The 15000-nt window shown below is 35.0% G+C and overlaps 1 protein-coding gene across 3 annotated transcripts in view; it reads left to right on the forward strand.

Moving 5' to 3' along the window:
* Window positions 1-15000, forward strand: part of LOC113812796 (DNA polymerase eta) — a 53091-nt gene that overhangs the window by 18302 nt on the left and 19789 nt on the right. The window contains exons 1-7 of one of the 3 annotated variants that reach the window (XM_070126398.1): window positions 67-239; window positions 7004-7829; window positions 8040-8184; window positions 8688-8822; window positions 9697-9905; window positions 10071-10270; window positions 13484-13707. The exons of 1 other annotated variant lie outside the window; for it this stretch is intronic. In XM_070126398.1, the coding sequence (XP_069982499.1) occupies window positions 8057-8184; window positions 8688-8822; window positions 9697-9905; window positions 10071-10270; window positions 13484-13707 (896 nt within the window). In that variant the 5' untranslated portion in view covers window positions 67-239; window positions 7004-7829; window positions 8040-8056. Of the gene's footprint in view, window positions 1-66; window positions 240-7003; window positions 7830-8039; window positions 8185-8687; window positions 8823-9696; window positions 9906-10070; window positions 10271-13483; window positions 13708-15000 lie in introns of those variants that run through there. One more of the 3 variants, XM_070126400.1, reaches the window with a different exon arrangement.

The following is a 15000-nucleotide window of genomic DNA, read 5'->3' on the forward strand; positions in this document are numbered from 1 at the left end:
GGAAATCGATCACAATTCGTAGACGATTTCCCGAGGCTATTTTGTTTTAAAAATCTATAGACGCGCGAAATTTCATTTTCCACAACAGAACAAGTTTCATCCTGAAGGCTTGTAGGAAGTGCTTACTTTTGTTCAAAGAAAGGAGTATTGGAATGAATAACATCACGTGTAGTAGTGTGTGTGGTGTTTAGAGAACAAAGAGATTTGTACATTAGTAGAATTAACACTTGCAAGTGCTGGTAAGTACAGTAGTTCATTATGAAGTTGTTATGTAAATGAAGAGTTAATAATTCATTTCAGATTTGTATCCAGTTTTAGTTATATTACCTCATTTAGAATAAATGGCCAGATTGTTTTATATACTGATATAGCTTGATATGTATGGTAATAGTCGAGAAGTCGAGTAGGCAGTAGCTTTCAAAACGTATTTCCAGAAAATTATATTGACTGTTCTGTCCAAATCCACTTGTAGCCCAATCTGATCTGTATTGGGAAGCCTGGAAGGTTCGGTCCTATGCTGAAAGAAATTGTGGAATACTCTCTTTAAAGCGCAAAATTCTCTACTAAGGCATGATACCACAAAATTAACCGGTATTCCAAATTAATGCAATAGAAGAACATTGTATTTTTGAAACTGACAGTCCCAAAGGTAAGTTAAGACTTGCTACAATCATGAAGAATTTAGTGTAAGAAAATTGTGTTAAGAACTGATTAGTGTTACACAATTTCTTTAAGCATACGGCCATTAAAGTCAGATACTGATTAGGTAAGTAATTAGTCAAACAACATCTGATTCAGAGAAGTTCAACATACCTCCATCACTTATCTTCTGGCAAAAGAGGGAGAGAGAGAAAATACTGGTTCCTGTTTTGGTTACTATTATTGAGGGCGGCACAGAGGTAGATGGAAATGGACACTGCTCCCTTATAGAGCATAAGAAAAAGAGTCATAAATTGCTGCTGTGGGCCTCAGGTAATTTTACAGAATAATCTGCCTAATGGATCACAATGATTTTTGTATTGATGGATTCCTCTCACTCTCTACTATCCAAATATAAAGATATTATTGTGCATAAACCACCCAAACCCCCATATTCTTGGCCCTGATAGCAGGATAGGCCATGAAAGGTACCAGGGAAATTATAAATAACGATACACAGAATCCATTACCTTACTGTCTAATGCAAGGGACTGTGCCCCCTGCGACCTCTCCATAGGGGGCTGCTCCCCTCCACCCCGCCTAGGAAAACAAAGAATCCAACGTATTCATTGTAGAAAAGAGCATCAGACAGACTCGCCATTGGGCGCTCTCTCCTGTCGTGAATATATGGAAGATCTTTGTTTTCCATTGTGGGGGGTTGGTGGGCAGCAGCTCCCATAAGGGCGGGAGTCGCAAGGGGCATAGCCCTCTGCATTAGACAACATAGAGACTGATTCTTTGTATATTATTAATATTTTACCCTGCAATATCCCTGGAACCTTTCATGCCCATGCCTGTTCACGTCACTAATAGGGGGGGGTTTCCACACAATAATTTCTATATATTTTAATACAGAGTGAGAGGAATTCTCCGATACGAAAATCATTGTGATCCATTTGGCAGAACTATTCTGAAACATTACCCAAATTTATAGGAATGAATGTGTGGAAGCCCCCTATGCCATCACATTCTTGGGCCCAATAGCAGGGGAAGGCATGAATAGTACCAGGGAAATTGCGGGATGTAATATGAATGATATACACAGAATCAGTTACCTTATTGCAACTCTCCATGGGGGGTTACTGCCCCCCAACCCCCACCCAGGAAATCAAAGTATCTTCCATGTGTTCATTGCAGGAGATAGTGTTGGACAGACTGGCCATCATTCGCTCCCACATGTCAGTTGTACACTCTCCCCTTTCATGAATTCATAGATGATTCATTGTGTTCCATTGCGGGGTTGGGGGGCAGCAGCTGTGTCCTCCCTCTGCATTAAACAATATAGGGACTGATTCTGTGGCATATATATTTGGATAGTAGAGATTGAAAGGAATCCACCCATGTACTGCATTCACAGTACAGATGTATTCGCATGTGTACTGTAAATTTAAAATCTAAGAAATTTTCAAGTTCTTGTTGAAATATGATGTAATGTTATGGATGGCAAAACACTACTGTGTTTTTACAATACTAAGAATAATCTTGAAGAAGATTTTTTAAGAAAAGAAAATTTTATTGGAAATGAGGCAGTTATTGCTTTAAGGGGACCGTCCCTGAAAATGGCCACCTTTCCCTACTCTATACATCATAAAAAAATATCGGTTAGAGATAACTGATTGATTCTTTTTGCATGCTATAGAGTAAAGAATTGCGCTCCGTTATATATATAAATTTTAACTTTGCCCCCCCATTGGGGGGCACCCCCCAAAAAGTCGAAAAAAATCGCTGTTTTTTTGGTATGTCTTCGGTACATCCCAACTATCAGAGCACTTTACAGAATATTCCCCCCAAAATACTAGTGTTAGATCAACTCTAGCCTATAGCCATGTAAAAGGCCGAATTTTGAATTTCCTTTTTTTTTTTTTGGCGGGGGACAGCTTGGCATAAAAACTACTTTTTATTTATTTTTCAGCATTAAAATATTATTATTTTTTGATTAACACAAAAATTCAAAAATCGGCCTTTTACATGGCCTTGGGATGCCGAGGCTCTAGTGAAAGCAACAAACTGCATTTGGATCGCATGAAAATTACGTGAGTTGGGATGTACCGATTTATAAAAAAATGATGGAGCTACGGCGTTTTGTATTTGTCCCCTTGCCAAAGTTCGTTATCTCTGTTATTTTTTTCTGAATCTAATGATATTATATATCAAAAAAATGCTTATTTAGTTTACTTTGCAATGCAATGATTACCAAGTCAATAGGAATTTTCATGTTCAATAGGGATGCTATTCTGTAAAGGTATGTAACTTTTTTTTTTTTTTTTTTCGTTCATAAAAGTTGAAATTTTCGTGTGAAAAGCTTAATAAATGCATTTTACCATAGAGACAACTAATCTAAACCAGATAAAAACCTTTTTTTTTATTTTTTTTATTTTTTCTTATTTTCCATTTTATTTTATTTTTTTATTTTTATTTTTTTTGAAGAAATGGGGAACTGTGGATGGCAACATTAGTACAAAATCATTCTAATTATAAAGTCCTGGCATGAATACAACATGGTGGTTCAATTTTGAGAATTTCAAAAGCATATGAATTTAGTACATTGAATTCGAGAACTTACGAAAGTCGTTGAATATTTCCCATGCCTCACACGGGGGGGGGGGGGGGGGGGGGGGTCACTGGGTGTTTATAATTTTCGAGGAGGATGATATGTATGTGAAGGCATGCACTAAAAGTTAAAAAGATTAATCATCATAATTTAGTAGGCCTACATTGACTTTCATATCTAAATAATAAAATACATTAGTTATCCCTCTCATACCATTTTCTTCGATAATTGTCAATATTATAAGATTGCAAAGGAGAACAAGTGTATAGTTTATGATTAGCCATTTGCACCCATTATCTTTACTAAGAAGTGCATAAAATCATGCAGACGCCTAGGTGTTGTGGGATATTTGCCAATTTATGGTGCCTAAGACTTACAGTAACGTCTAAACATATTCATTTTTATCGGGAACGCACGAAACGGATGCGATAGCTTTTTGAACGCCAGACGAAGACTACGCATACAACCGAGCTCAAAATTCCATATAGTTTTTATTTCAGAGCAGGTATTACTGAGTACTATCATCTTCAACATGAAATAATCTGCTTCGCTTATACATCCGAAGTTTAAAAATCTGACATTTAGGTAACATTCGTATTGAATTGGGCTTTACAACGGTAACTACCAATTTCAAATCAATTCAAATTGCCCCCTGCTGTGATGTACCGACTGTTGAGCAAAATGTAACGGAAATATTTCAATCCTTCCTTATAAGGCTATTTTTAAACATTAGTGCTTCGTATGTGATATACGTATATATTACCACGTAAACTAAAACATATTACCAGGGAGTCTCGATCAAAGCATATTTCGTGTGTAAAAGGACATAAAACATACATTTTTTAAAAATATATTTCACAAAATATTTTGTCATAAATCACGGTGATATAATTTTTTCCTGATATTGGTATAAAAGTGTTCCTTGAACATTCACGAACTCATATCTATGCGCAATGTCATAATTAAATGCCTTATGCACGATTGCCGCAAGCAAGAGTCCACATAGGTGTACCTGGGCGCTCATTAGCGACGTACCTCTCCGGATGCTGAGGGACTCGCACGCCGGCTGCAAGACAACGAGCCATAGCAGGTGGTTAATACTCGTTTGGTAGTTTCATCATCCATGTACCTATACTATACGCTAACTATCTTAATTTAACCCCCCCCCCCCTCTCAGGGACGGTCCCCTTAACAGTAGACAAAGCTATGACTTATTTTCCGCATCTAGGGAACTGTTTTCCATGCATTTATGTCATTTCAGATGCCTTATATGTGTTATGTCATTTAAATATTCATGATATGCAGAATAGGTTCTACCTATTGAAAAGAATTCAAATTCATGAAGTAGTAATTCATGGACACTACCAGTAAGAGAATTTTTGATTGTCAAACTTTAAGAGGTGGGAGAGGTAGATCTCAGAAATATGAATAGAGAACAGGAATAATGCATTCTAATTTCATACATTTTGGAGACTTAAAAGATAGACCATAAGTAGGGTAAAGTTTGCCTCTATTATATCATTTTATGTTTATTGTCACAATTCAGTATCTTGAATTTCCCCTATTTTCATTAGGTCTGAATCATGAATTACCACAAAAAGTGAAAATTAGACAAATAAATAAGATAAAAAAAGTATGCCCCTCAATAGGCCTAAAAATATAGATATAATATATGTGTGAATTAGACTTACTACCATGCTACCACCTTTAATCAAACAATCACAGCAACAAGTAATGGCTCAATCCCTAGTTCACAATCTCTTTTAGGTTTATAATAACATCTGGGATCAATTTCACATTATATCTTGTAATTATAGTGAAGACCAGTAACTTCAAGAAGTCTATATATATATATATATATATATATATATATATATATATATATATATATATATATATATATATATATATATATTATATATATATATATATATACACATACACACACATATATATATACATATGTATATATATACATATATATACATATATATATATATATATGTATATATATATATATATATATATATATATATATATATATATATATATATATATATATATATATATATATATTATATTTATACATATTTATACATATTTATACATATTTATACATATTTATACATATTTACACATATTTATATATATATATATATATATATATATATATATATATATATATATATATATATATATATACACATATATACATGTACATAAATATATATATATATATATATATATATATATATATATATATATATCTATATTTATATGTATATATATATATATATGTATATATATATATATATATATATATATATATATATGTATATATATATATATATATATATATATATATATACATATATATTTATATATATATTTATATATATATATATATATATATATATATATATATGTATATATATATATATATACATATATATTTATATATATATATTTATATATATATATATATATTCATGAATTTTTTGCGGATTCTGCAAATTTGAAATAAAGACTTACGGCTGGTTTGTTAAAAGTGTGCAAGGCCCAACCCAATGAATATTCATCATATGGACTTACATATACACAGAAATAAATGCATATCTGTCAGTCTTGTCATATATGAAAGCTGGATATATAGATTATGTATATCTATGAGGTAGATAGACATATGTATTTATTTCTGAGCATATGCATGTCTATATGTGAATATTAATTGGGTCAGGCCTCGCACAATTTTAGCAAACTGGCCGATCGAATATTGGTAGGAATTAAGTCATTCTAAACTATATTTCATATCAAGTTATGTTGTACTCTATACATCTATTACAAAAGAACCCTTTCCACAATGACTCGGCAGGCATAAAGGCATTGAGATTACAATACTTAAGTTTATACTTCTCAATTGATAGTTGCTATGATTATGAATATGCCATAATAATGTGATATTAAGCCTTGGTATAATTGTTTCATGATATCACTTTAGCATTACCCTTCAGCATTTTTGTTTGTAACAGTACATGGTCATGAATATCCAGTTTCTTGGTTCTGGAAACTGTATAATCTATAAAAGCATACCTAAAATGTACTATACCAATAGTAATGCATTCATATTAACATCCTTCTGAATTATATTCCCCAGGCATTTCTAAACTTTTTTTCTCTCCTTTATTACTGATACTGAAAAAAATATGATTGATAGGGTTGTATTACGTTGATAGTGATAACTGCATTTTAAATCCAGATAATGTCTTTTTTTGACTGTTGGTGTAAGCAGATTATTTCTTTTTTGAATACTGGTTTAAACAGAAAAGGGAACCAAACTTCATTAGGTTGATATGATATGGGCTGTTGTTTGGACATATTATATTGCAGCTAAAGAATTACGAGCTGGGATAACTTTATAAGCATATTGAACAGGTAAAAGTAAAGGAGTGCTTTAGGCCAGATTATCATTGTGGTTTCTTGATTTTTTATTCTCTTGTATATTATGTTTAACCTCTAAATAAGAATTTCATTGACAGTAATTAATAACATCAATATCTTTAGAAAAAATATGAATTGGAATTAGTAAGTTTCCGTAAGATTTGACAATAATGAGAATGTTTTTAAAGTATGGTTGGTATTGGTGTAATTCTCCTTTTCTCTTTATTTCTTATGCTCCCTCAGTTTTTACTCTCTTTCCTCTTATCATATTGCTCACCTCACAAGACAATAAATGGCTGTGGATCTTAATTTCAGAACTTGGGCCAGAATTAAACCTAATCTTGGTCATAATGAAGAAATAGAAAAAACACTAACATGAAGAAGAAGAGGGGAACCAAGAAAATCAAGAAAGAGGTGGTTGAAAAGGAGGAGGAAAGCAAAGTGATCAAAGAGCAGACAGAAGCATTATCCACTGTATCCACCAGCGAAGGCTCACACAACACAACAGTAGACTTGAGCAATATCTTATCCAGCTCCCTTTCATCAGAATCTAGTGAGGAAAACTTCCCTCTTGACCCAATGGACATTCGGGAAATCAGTGCCAAGATTTCAGCATCTGAATTTATTTCATCGAGGAGGAAGGGAGAAATCTGGGATGAGATTTGCTCTGAGGCTGCAAGTAGTAAAAATAGCTGATCGTGTTGCAACTTTTTTTTTCTTTTTCCTCTTGTGATGTAAATTTTTAATTGTACAGTGGATAAGTACATTTAATGTTTTTAGTCTTTTGAGTAAATATTTGACATGGAGTGCTTTTGGACTTGTTGATACCAAAGAACAAGACTGAGTGATTGTTATAAGGAATTCCAAGATGATCAGTTTTATGCCATGAACTCCATTGTAAGGGCTTGGAAGGAGCCTCCTTTTGAAGGACTTAATTTGACAGTGAGAGACCATTTCCAAGAGTGGAAGCCCTTCCCAATTTTTGACCATAGCCAGTCCTTGAACCACTATGCTGTGAGACCCTTCTGGTCCACACTTTATTACCATAGTACTACAACAGCCTTTGTAACACATCATCAGTTTTGAGCTACTGAAGCTTTGGAGGCCGATAGCAGTGCTAAAAATATTTATAAAATTTAAGGTAAGGATTTTTGTCCTGTTTAGTATAATTTTCTTGCTTTCTGTAATTTTTTTTTGACTATATTTTAATGTAAATAGATTCTTGACTAATTCAAGTTTAGGAACTATTATCATTTTCAAAATCCTTAGATTTGTGAAGATATTGCTTTTCATTTCACCATTACCTTCCCTTACAGCTTTCTGTTATTTCTTTTTTGAATATTTTTATCAGAACCAAACAAATGCAAGATGACAGACAGAGTGGTGGTACTCCTAGACATGGACTGCTTCTATGTGCAAGTGGAGGAAAGGGACAACCCTCACATAAAAGGGGTCCCAGCTGCTGTGGTACAGTACAACTCTTGGAAGGGTGGTGGGTAAGTGGCTCAATCTTTCATTTCTATTCTTTGTAGATTAATGTCTACCAATAAGGGCTCTCCTAATCTGTGGATGGTATGGTCTCTTTGTGGTAAACTGTGAATGTTTAGGGTAGATTATGGGTTTATGTTTGAGTAGATGATAGAATAGGAGTAGATTTATTGCAAAAACAATATGTACACAAAAAAACCTGATTTTAGTAATTGTGAGTGACTCAAACTCAGCATTTTAGCATATAGTATCTTTTTATATAAGGGTGTTCATATATTGTTTGTTATTTCATCAAATGTTGCCCATGTTTAAGAAAAAAAAATCAAGACTACTGTAAATTTATTTCATGCAACATGATGTGCTCAAACACAGATAAATTTGGTTATATGTATTATAGATCACATTTTCAGTGAGAAGTCTATTTCATTACTATAAGCAACGTTTCTACAGGACAGAATATATCATGTAAAATCAAGTACTCTTGATGCTAATATTTGTTTGATTTGTCCAGAATTATTGCTGTCAACTACGAAGCACGAGCCTTTGGTGTCAAGAGAGGAATGCGGGGAGATGAAGCTCGTGGCAAGTGCCCTGACCTCCAGCTGGTTCAGGTGCCTGTAAATCGTGGCAAGGCTGACCTCACCAAGTAAGTGTCTATGAAGGATACTCAGAGCTTTACCACAAAGTATGCATGAAAGCGTTATGGATAGTAAGGAAGGAATATGAGAAGTAAAGCATTTGTTAAGTAAAGCATGGTGAAAGGAATGTTTCTTTTTTCCTGAATCAATTTTTTGTCTAGCAGATACTGGTAGCAAATATTTATCATCTACTGGATATAGCCTTTAACATTGTGTCATCGCAAATTACATACAAAAGTATGACACATAAGTATAGACAAGCTAGGAAATTGTAACTTTAGACTGAATAGTATGCAAAGATGACTTGCTGATAAGGTGACAATGACTGTAAACACTATATGCAATACTTCAGGCATTTCTGGCATTTTTCATACTTCATGTCCTTGTAAGAACAATGTTGCTGTTAAAAGTTTGTGTCACCACAGCCCATAGCTAAACTTTCCCATGACAACATGTTCATGTCACCCGCCATTTAACAGGTGGTAGGCATAATTCGCCCAAAATAGTTCAGATTGAAAGCTATCAGTGTGTTTTTAGAGCCAGCATTTTTTTCTTCTTTCTTTCTTTTTCTTTTTATTTATTTTTTCCTAATAACTTTTTGTGGCTAATTTGCAGATAAAGGAAAAGAATTTAGATTTTTTTTATTTTGTATATTTAACCCACTAGTGATGGTACATTTTCAAGCCAAAAAAAATATTTCCTGGGCGGTTTCTAAATTAGCACGCAGGTGAGTCTGGGAACCTGTCAGAGCGCAAGCTCCGATTTAGTGTTGCACCGGTGGGAAGCCCAGTAATGTTTACTTTTCCGGGTGTCTCATATGTGTGACACCCATCGTAAGTGGGTGAAGTGAATATTTTGTCATTTTCCTTTTCTTTCTTTCAGGTATCGTGATGCTGGTAAAGAGGTTATAAAAGTACTATGCGAGTTCAGTGACTGTGTTGAGAGAGCCAGCATTGATGAAGCCTATATTGAATTAACACAAACAGTAGAAGATAGGATCAAGAAGAAGAATGGCACCCACATTGCCACTGATATGCTGAAGTCAAGCTGGGTTGTTGGATATGATAAGACTGAGGATGGGGACCAACAAGGTGTGTGGTATTTAGTGTTTTTTTTTTTTTTTTTTTTTTTTTTTCAGCTACAAGATGACTAACTTTGGTTTTTGCAAATGTGTCTATTCAAGGTTCAGTGATAATGAAGAGAAAGATTTTGAGAGGAGGGAGAGTAATAGCATTAATGGCATGTTGTTTCTCCAGGAGTCAGAGAGAAGGGTGTTCATGAATGGTTAAACAGTGTTTTTGAAAATGGAGAGGATGCAGCTTTGCCTCTTGATTCCAACCATCCTCAGTGGGATAATGTAAGATTAGCTTATGCAGCACTTATTTGTGAAGATATGCGAGCAGCTGTCTTGGCGCAGACAGGGTTCAAATGTTCAGCAGGGATTACTCACAATAAGGTTTGTTAATACTTTTTGTTTATATTTTGTCTAATCTGAATGCAATTGCATGTCACAGCTTATATACAGGTGTTGGTATGTGATTATAGTGAAATCGAAAGATATTTAAGTAATCTGATCATTATGTAATGCATTTTTAGATATGTTTTGAATACCCTCCCTGAAAAGGACTTAAACACACTCCCTTGATAGTGCTCAGAGAGAATAGAACACTTTACCATATGACCAACCCAAAAGAATTGTCTATCCCATAGCTACACTAGCTTCATGGAAATTACACATCTTTTACACCAGACTGTCATAGTGAGGTTTTTAACCCACTAATGCCAGTATATTTTGGAGCCGACAATCTGCCCACGGAATCTGCCCATGCGCCAGCCACGGCCTGTGACGTATTCGGAGCGCTAGCGTCGATCCAACGTCACAGCAATGTTTATTTTTCTGGGTGTCTCATATATGGGACACCCGTCATTATTGGGTTAAACACAGGATCAATAAACACCTTGATAATGAGGTTTTACACACACAGGTTGTACTATGGAAACAACTAAGAACCTGGTGTTGTATTTGAATTTCTGCAGCATTTCCAAAGAATGCTTATGAGCATTTTCCATAGAACAGTATGATTATACTCCATTGTAAATGGATGGGTGTAATATCAGTGAAGCTAGTGTATATTCTAGTTAAACCAGGCCAATCTGGGGATCACTTTCTAGGGGGCCATGGAGCAATATGAAAATTATGAAGTTGAATTAAACTGAATTTTATCTCACCTAGAGTACTTACATATAATAATCTATCATATATCAATAAACTGGAATCTTTCCATAAAGTCTTCTTGTCCTATAGCTACTGTCACAATTACACTATTCGTAACTAGTAAAAACTGAATCTGAAAAGATGACTGACACAGAATGGGGCTGTGGAAATTATTATATAAAGCTCAGAGGCCACAAAATGAAAAGGTTTGGGAACCACTTGGCTAAACAATGTTTTTAATTGGGGCTGAATGGTATTGTGGTTTAACTATGTTCCCTTTCAGTGTTACCTAGACTGTTCAAATCATTATCAGAGAGAGTCCTAATGAAAGAATTGCTGGTGTGCATGTTATAACCAAATATTAGTGTTTGATATATTAAAATGAAATGAACTGAAAAAGGATGGATTAACCCATTAGCTGCAGTGGCATAAATACATGCCATATCTACTGTACTTTTAGTGTAATGATTGTATTTTCACAGAGAAGGCGCCAGAAGGTCTTAGTCACCAAGGAGTTGTTTATTAGTCTTTTATCATCTGCTTCCAATTTTACTAGTATTATGACATTATGATAATCATAATGTCAATGATAATAGTAACTGTATTGATATTAATAAACATAAGAAAGAAAACATTTTCCCACAAATTCAAGGAATGAAGTTACTAGGGCCCACTCATTGATTCCTTGGTACCTGAACACTTGTGGAGCCACCAATTTGCAGCTAAACTCACAAAGAAACAACATTGAACAATGCATAAACCCGTGGCCAGTGGGCTAAGGTTGGCCATTCAGTATGTAATTATTCATAGTCAAACTTGTTAATGATCTAAACCTTTTTATGAAAATTAAGATGATTCTTACTGAATATTGAACAATATCATGAAAGTAATTGAATGAGTACTGACATTAGAAAAGGTATTTCTCAACATTGGATAAATGTAGGTAGCTATGTGCCACTATTTTTATGCCAAATCAGTATTTTTTTTATAAAGAAATCTCATATATTACATAAATTATGCAGTAAGTAAACTTAAGATCTTGCTCTTTATGTTTTATTTATGTAGAATAACAAGATTATGATTGTATAGTAATGATTATAATGGATTAAGACTACTGAACTATTATTTTGTGAAGTCCATAGTGCTCAAGACTTGATATATGCAATATAGAGCAGCACAGAAGCTAAGAGATCAGAATAAAGATAATGAGTCAAACGGCATAATACGTACTGAATTCTTGTTTATAAAACTATAATGCCTCATATTCAGCACCATTTTCTTTAGGTTCATAGGGTGGATCTATGTAATCTCAAACACCCAATAAAAAATAGGACAAGTTGTTAGTACAAAGAATGTATACATGAAGGAAGTTTAGTTCCACTTTTTCATTGTTATTAGCTACCAGTAATACAAGGTCTATATGAATCCCCAGAATATCACTGAATTACACTGCTTTTCTTGACTTTAAGCAGTTACTAATTGTGACAAGGCATTTCAAGGAAAAAAATGCTCCTTTATTTGATATGTTAATATAGGTGGTGAAACATCTATCTTACTAAAAGATTATTTCCATTAGCCAAAGCTGCAAAACACATCAGCTTGAATTATAGATAAATGAAAGAATGAAGATATAAGTAAATAAGGAAAATGAAAAATTAATAATTGTATTAAATCTAAAATTCTCAACACAAGATCTTGAGGATTCCAGAAGTTCTGGAAAGGAAGATAGAAAGGTAGCTAGGAGCTAGCACTTTGAAAACTACCAGTTTTTCTTTCTTTTGTTTCCCTTAAAAAACAGTCCTCCCTTTACCATATACTTTCTGGTTATGAATCTCTTAGAACTCTCAATAGTAGAGGATGGCCATTCAGACTGCACTTGGCCTCTGTTTACAAGAGACTGGTGTCAACAATATTGTACCATGTGCAATCCATCCTTAGGTATCTCCGCACTCATACTGTATTCAGATAATCAAACCTACTATAAACAGACCAACTTTAGAAAGAATCTGATTATCAAGCTAATGAAGTCTAAAGAGTGATCAGGTTATCACTCAGTGATAACAAAGGATTTATGTGTGTATGTGTCTTTATCATGCAAACCATTTTTATTATTCAAATAAATATTAACCCAATAGATTTGGGTTTCTTATTTGCAAGCATGTATACCTAAATCTAGGCATTAAGTTTCTTTTAGTGTCAACTTTCATGAATGTGTGGCTTATAGGCCAGGTCCACACAAATATTTGCTATTTTGCTTTTTTACTACTCAGTTATGCTACATCAAAATGATGATAAACTCCTTATTGAGCAGATACCATATTATCTCTCCAGTTAGTTTACATTGTAATGTTTTTTCTTTATGGCAAGACATCCATGTTACCCAGATCCAAAATGCTGATTTTGAAAGCATCTGTGATAATAATTACTAATTATTTATTATTTATATAATTTTAGATGCTTAGCAAATTGGCATGTGGTCTCCACAAGCCAAACCAGCAGACTGTCCTACCACAGGATGAAGTTAGCCAGCTGTGGGATGGTTTGCCTGTAGGAAAAGTACGTCACCTAGGAGGAAAGCTTGGAGACTCACTCACTGAGGAGATGGGCTGCAACACAATGGGTGACCTGGCAAAGTTGTCTCTCCAGCAACTAATCGGCAGATACGATAATAAAACAGCGTAAGAAGGATAAAATTGCGTTTCCTAGAATTATATCTTTGTGTGACAAAGGCTGTCTTCTTTTTTTCCAAACCACTCAATTCCATTATTTGCAATGGTTCTTTGTTCATGTGCATGGTAGTGTACAGTAATACAAACTAAAAGAAGATAATATCAAGTTCATCCGTAGGGGAATTATAAAATAAGATCAAATAAATTGGCCACAAGAAGAAATAAAGGTACATGGTTTGGCTTCTCATTTAATTATTAGATGCCATTGACAATTCAAAAGAAACTCCTTCAATTTCCTTTTGAAAGTAATTAGATTGGAGATGTTTCTAATATTTTGTGGTAGGTTAATCCAGGTACTGGATCCTCGGACCTGTTTCCTTGTAAAACCTCTTTATGAACAGAGTTAATATGTCTAGTTTGAATGCCTGTTTTGTTACCAATTATTTGTAGGTGTATAAACCAATGAGGATATTCAGCCTATATGAATTTATGAATGGATATGCCTATGCCCTATTGACATTTTGATTGAACGTTTAACCAGTTTCGTGTATGGGTTATATAGTCATGTTTATTTCCGAGAGAGGGAGAGAGAGACAGTGAATGGAAGAGAGAGAGAGAGAGGGAGACAGAGGGGGGTTGTGCAGTCATGTTTATGGGAATGAACTTGGAGAGAGAGAGAGAGAGAGAGAGAGAGAGAGAGAGAGAGAGAGAGAGAGAGAGAGAGAGAGAGAGAGAGAGAGAGAGAGAGGAGAGAGAGAGAGAGAGAGCAGAGAGAGAGAGAGACGAGAGAGAGAGAGAGAGAGAGAGAGAGAGAGAGAGAGAGAGAGAGAGAGAGAGAGAGAGAGAGAGAGAGAGAGGAGAGAGAGAGAGAGAGTGGGAGGGAGAGAGAGAGAGAGTGTGGGGAGGGAGGAGAGAGAGAGAGAGTGTGGGGAGGAGAGATGAGAGAGAGTGTGGGGGAGGAGAGAGAGAGAGAGAGAGAGAGAGAGAGAGAGAGAGAGAGAGAGAGAGAGAGGGAGAGTGGTGGAGTGGTGGTGGTGGTGGTGGTGGTGGTGGTGGTGGTGGTGGTGAGTGAGTGGTGAGTGTGAGAGTGGGGGGAGAGAGGAGAGAGAGAGAAAGAGAGAGAGTGGGGAAGAAAGGGAGAGAGGGGGAAGAGAGAGAGAGAGGGGGAAGGAGAGAGAGAGTGGGAGGAGAGAGAGAGAGAGGGGAGGGAGGAGAGAGAGAGGAGAGAGAGAGAGAGTGGGGATGAGAGAGAAGAGAGAGAGAGTGGGGATGAGAGAGAGATAGAGAGAGTGGGGATGGAGA

Source organism: Penaeus vannamei, chromosome 10 (assembly GCF_042767895.1).
Source record: "Penaeus vannamei isolate JL-2024 chromosome 10, ASM4276789v1, whole genome shotgun sequence".
Taxonomy (NCBI): domain Eukaryota; kingdom Metazoa; phylum Arthropoda; class Malacostraca; order Decapoda; family Penaeidae; genus Penaeus; species Penaeus vannamei.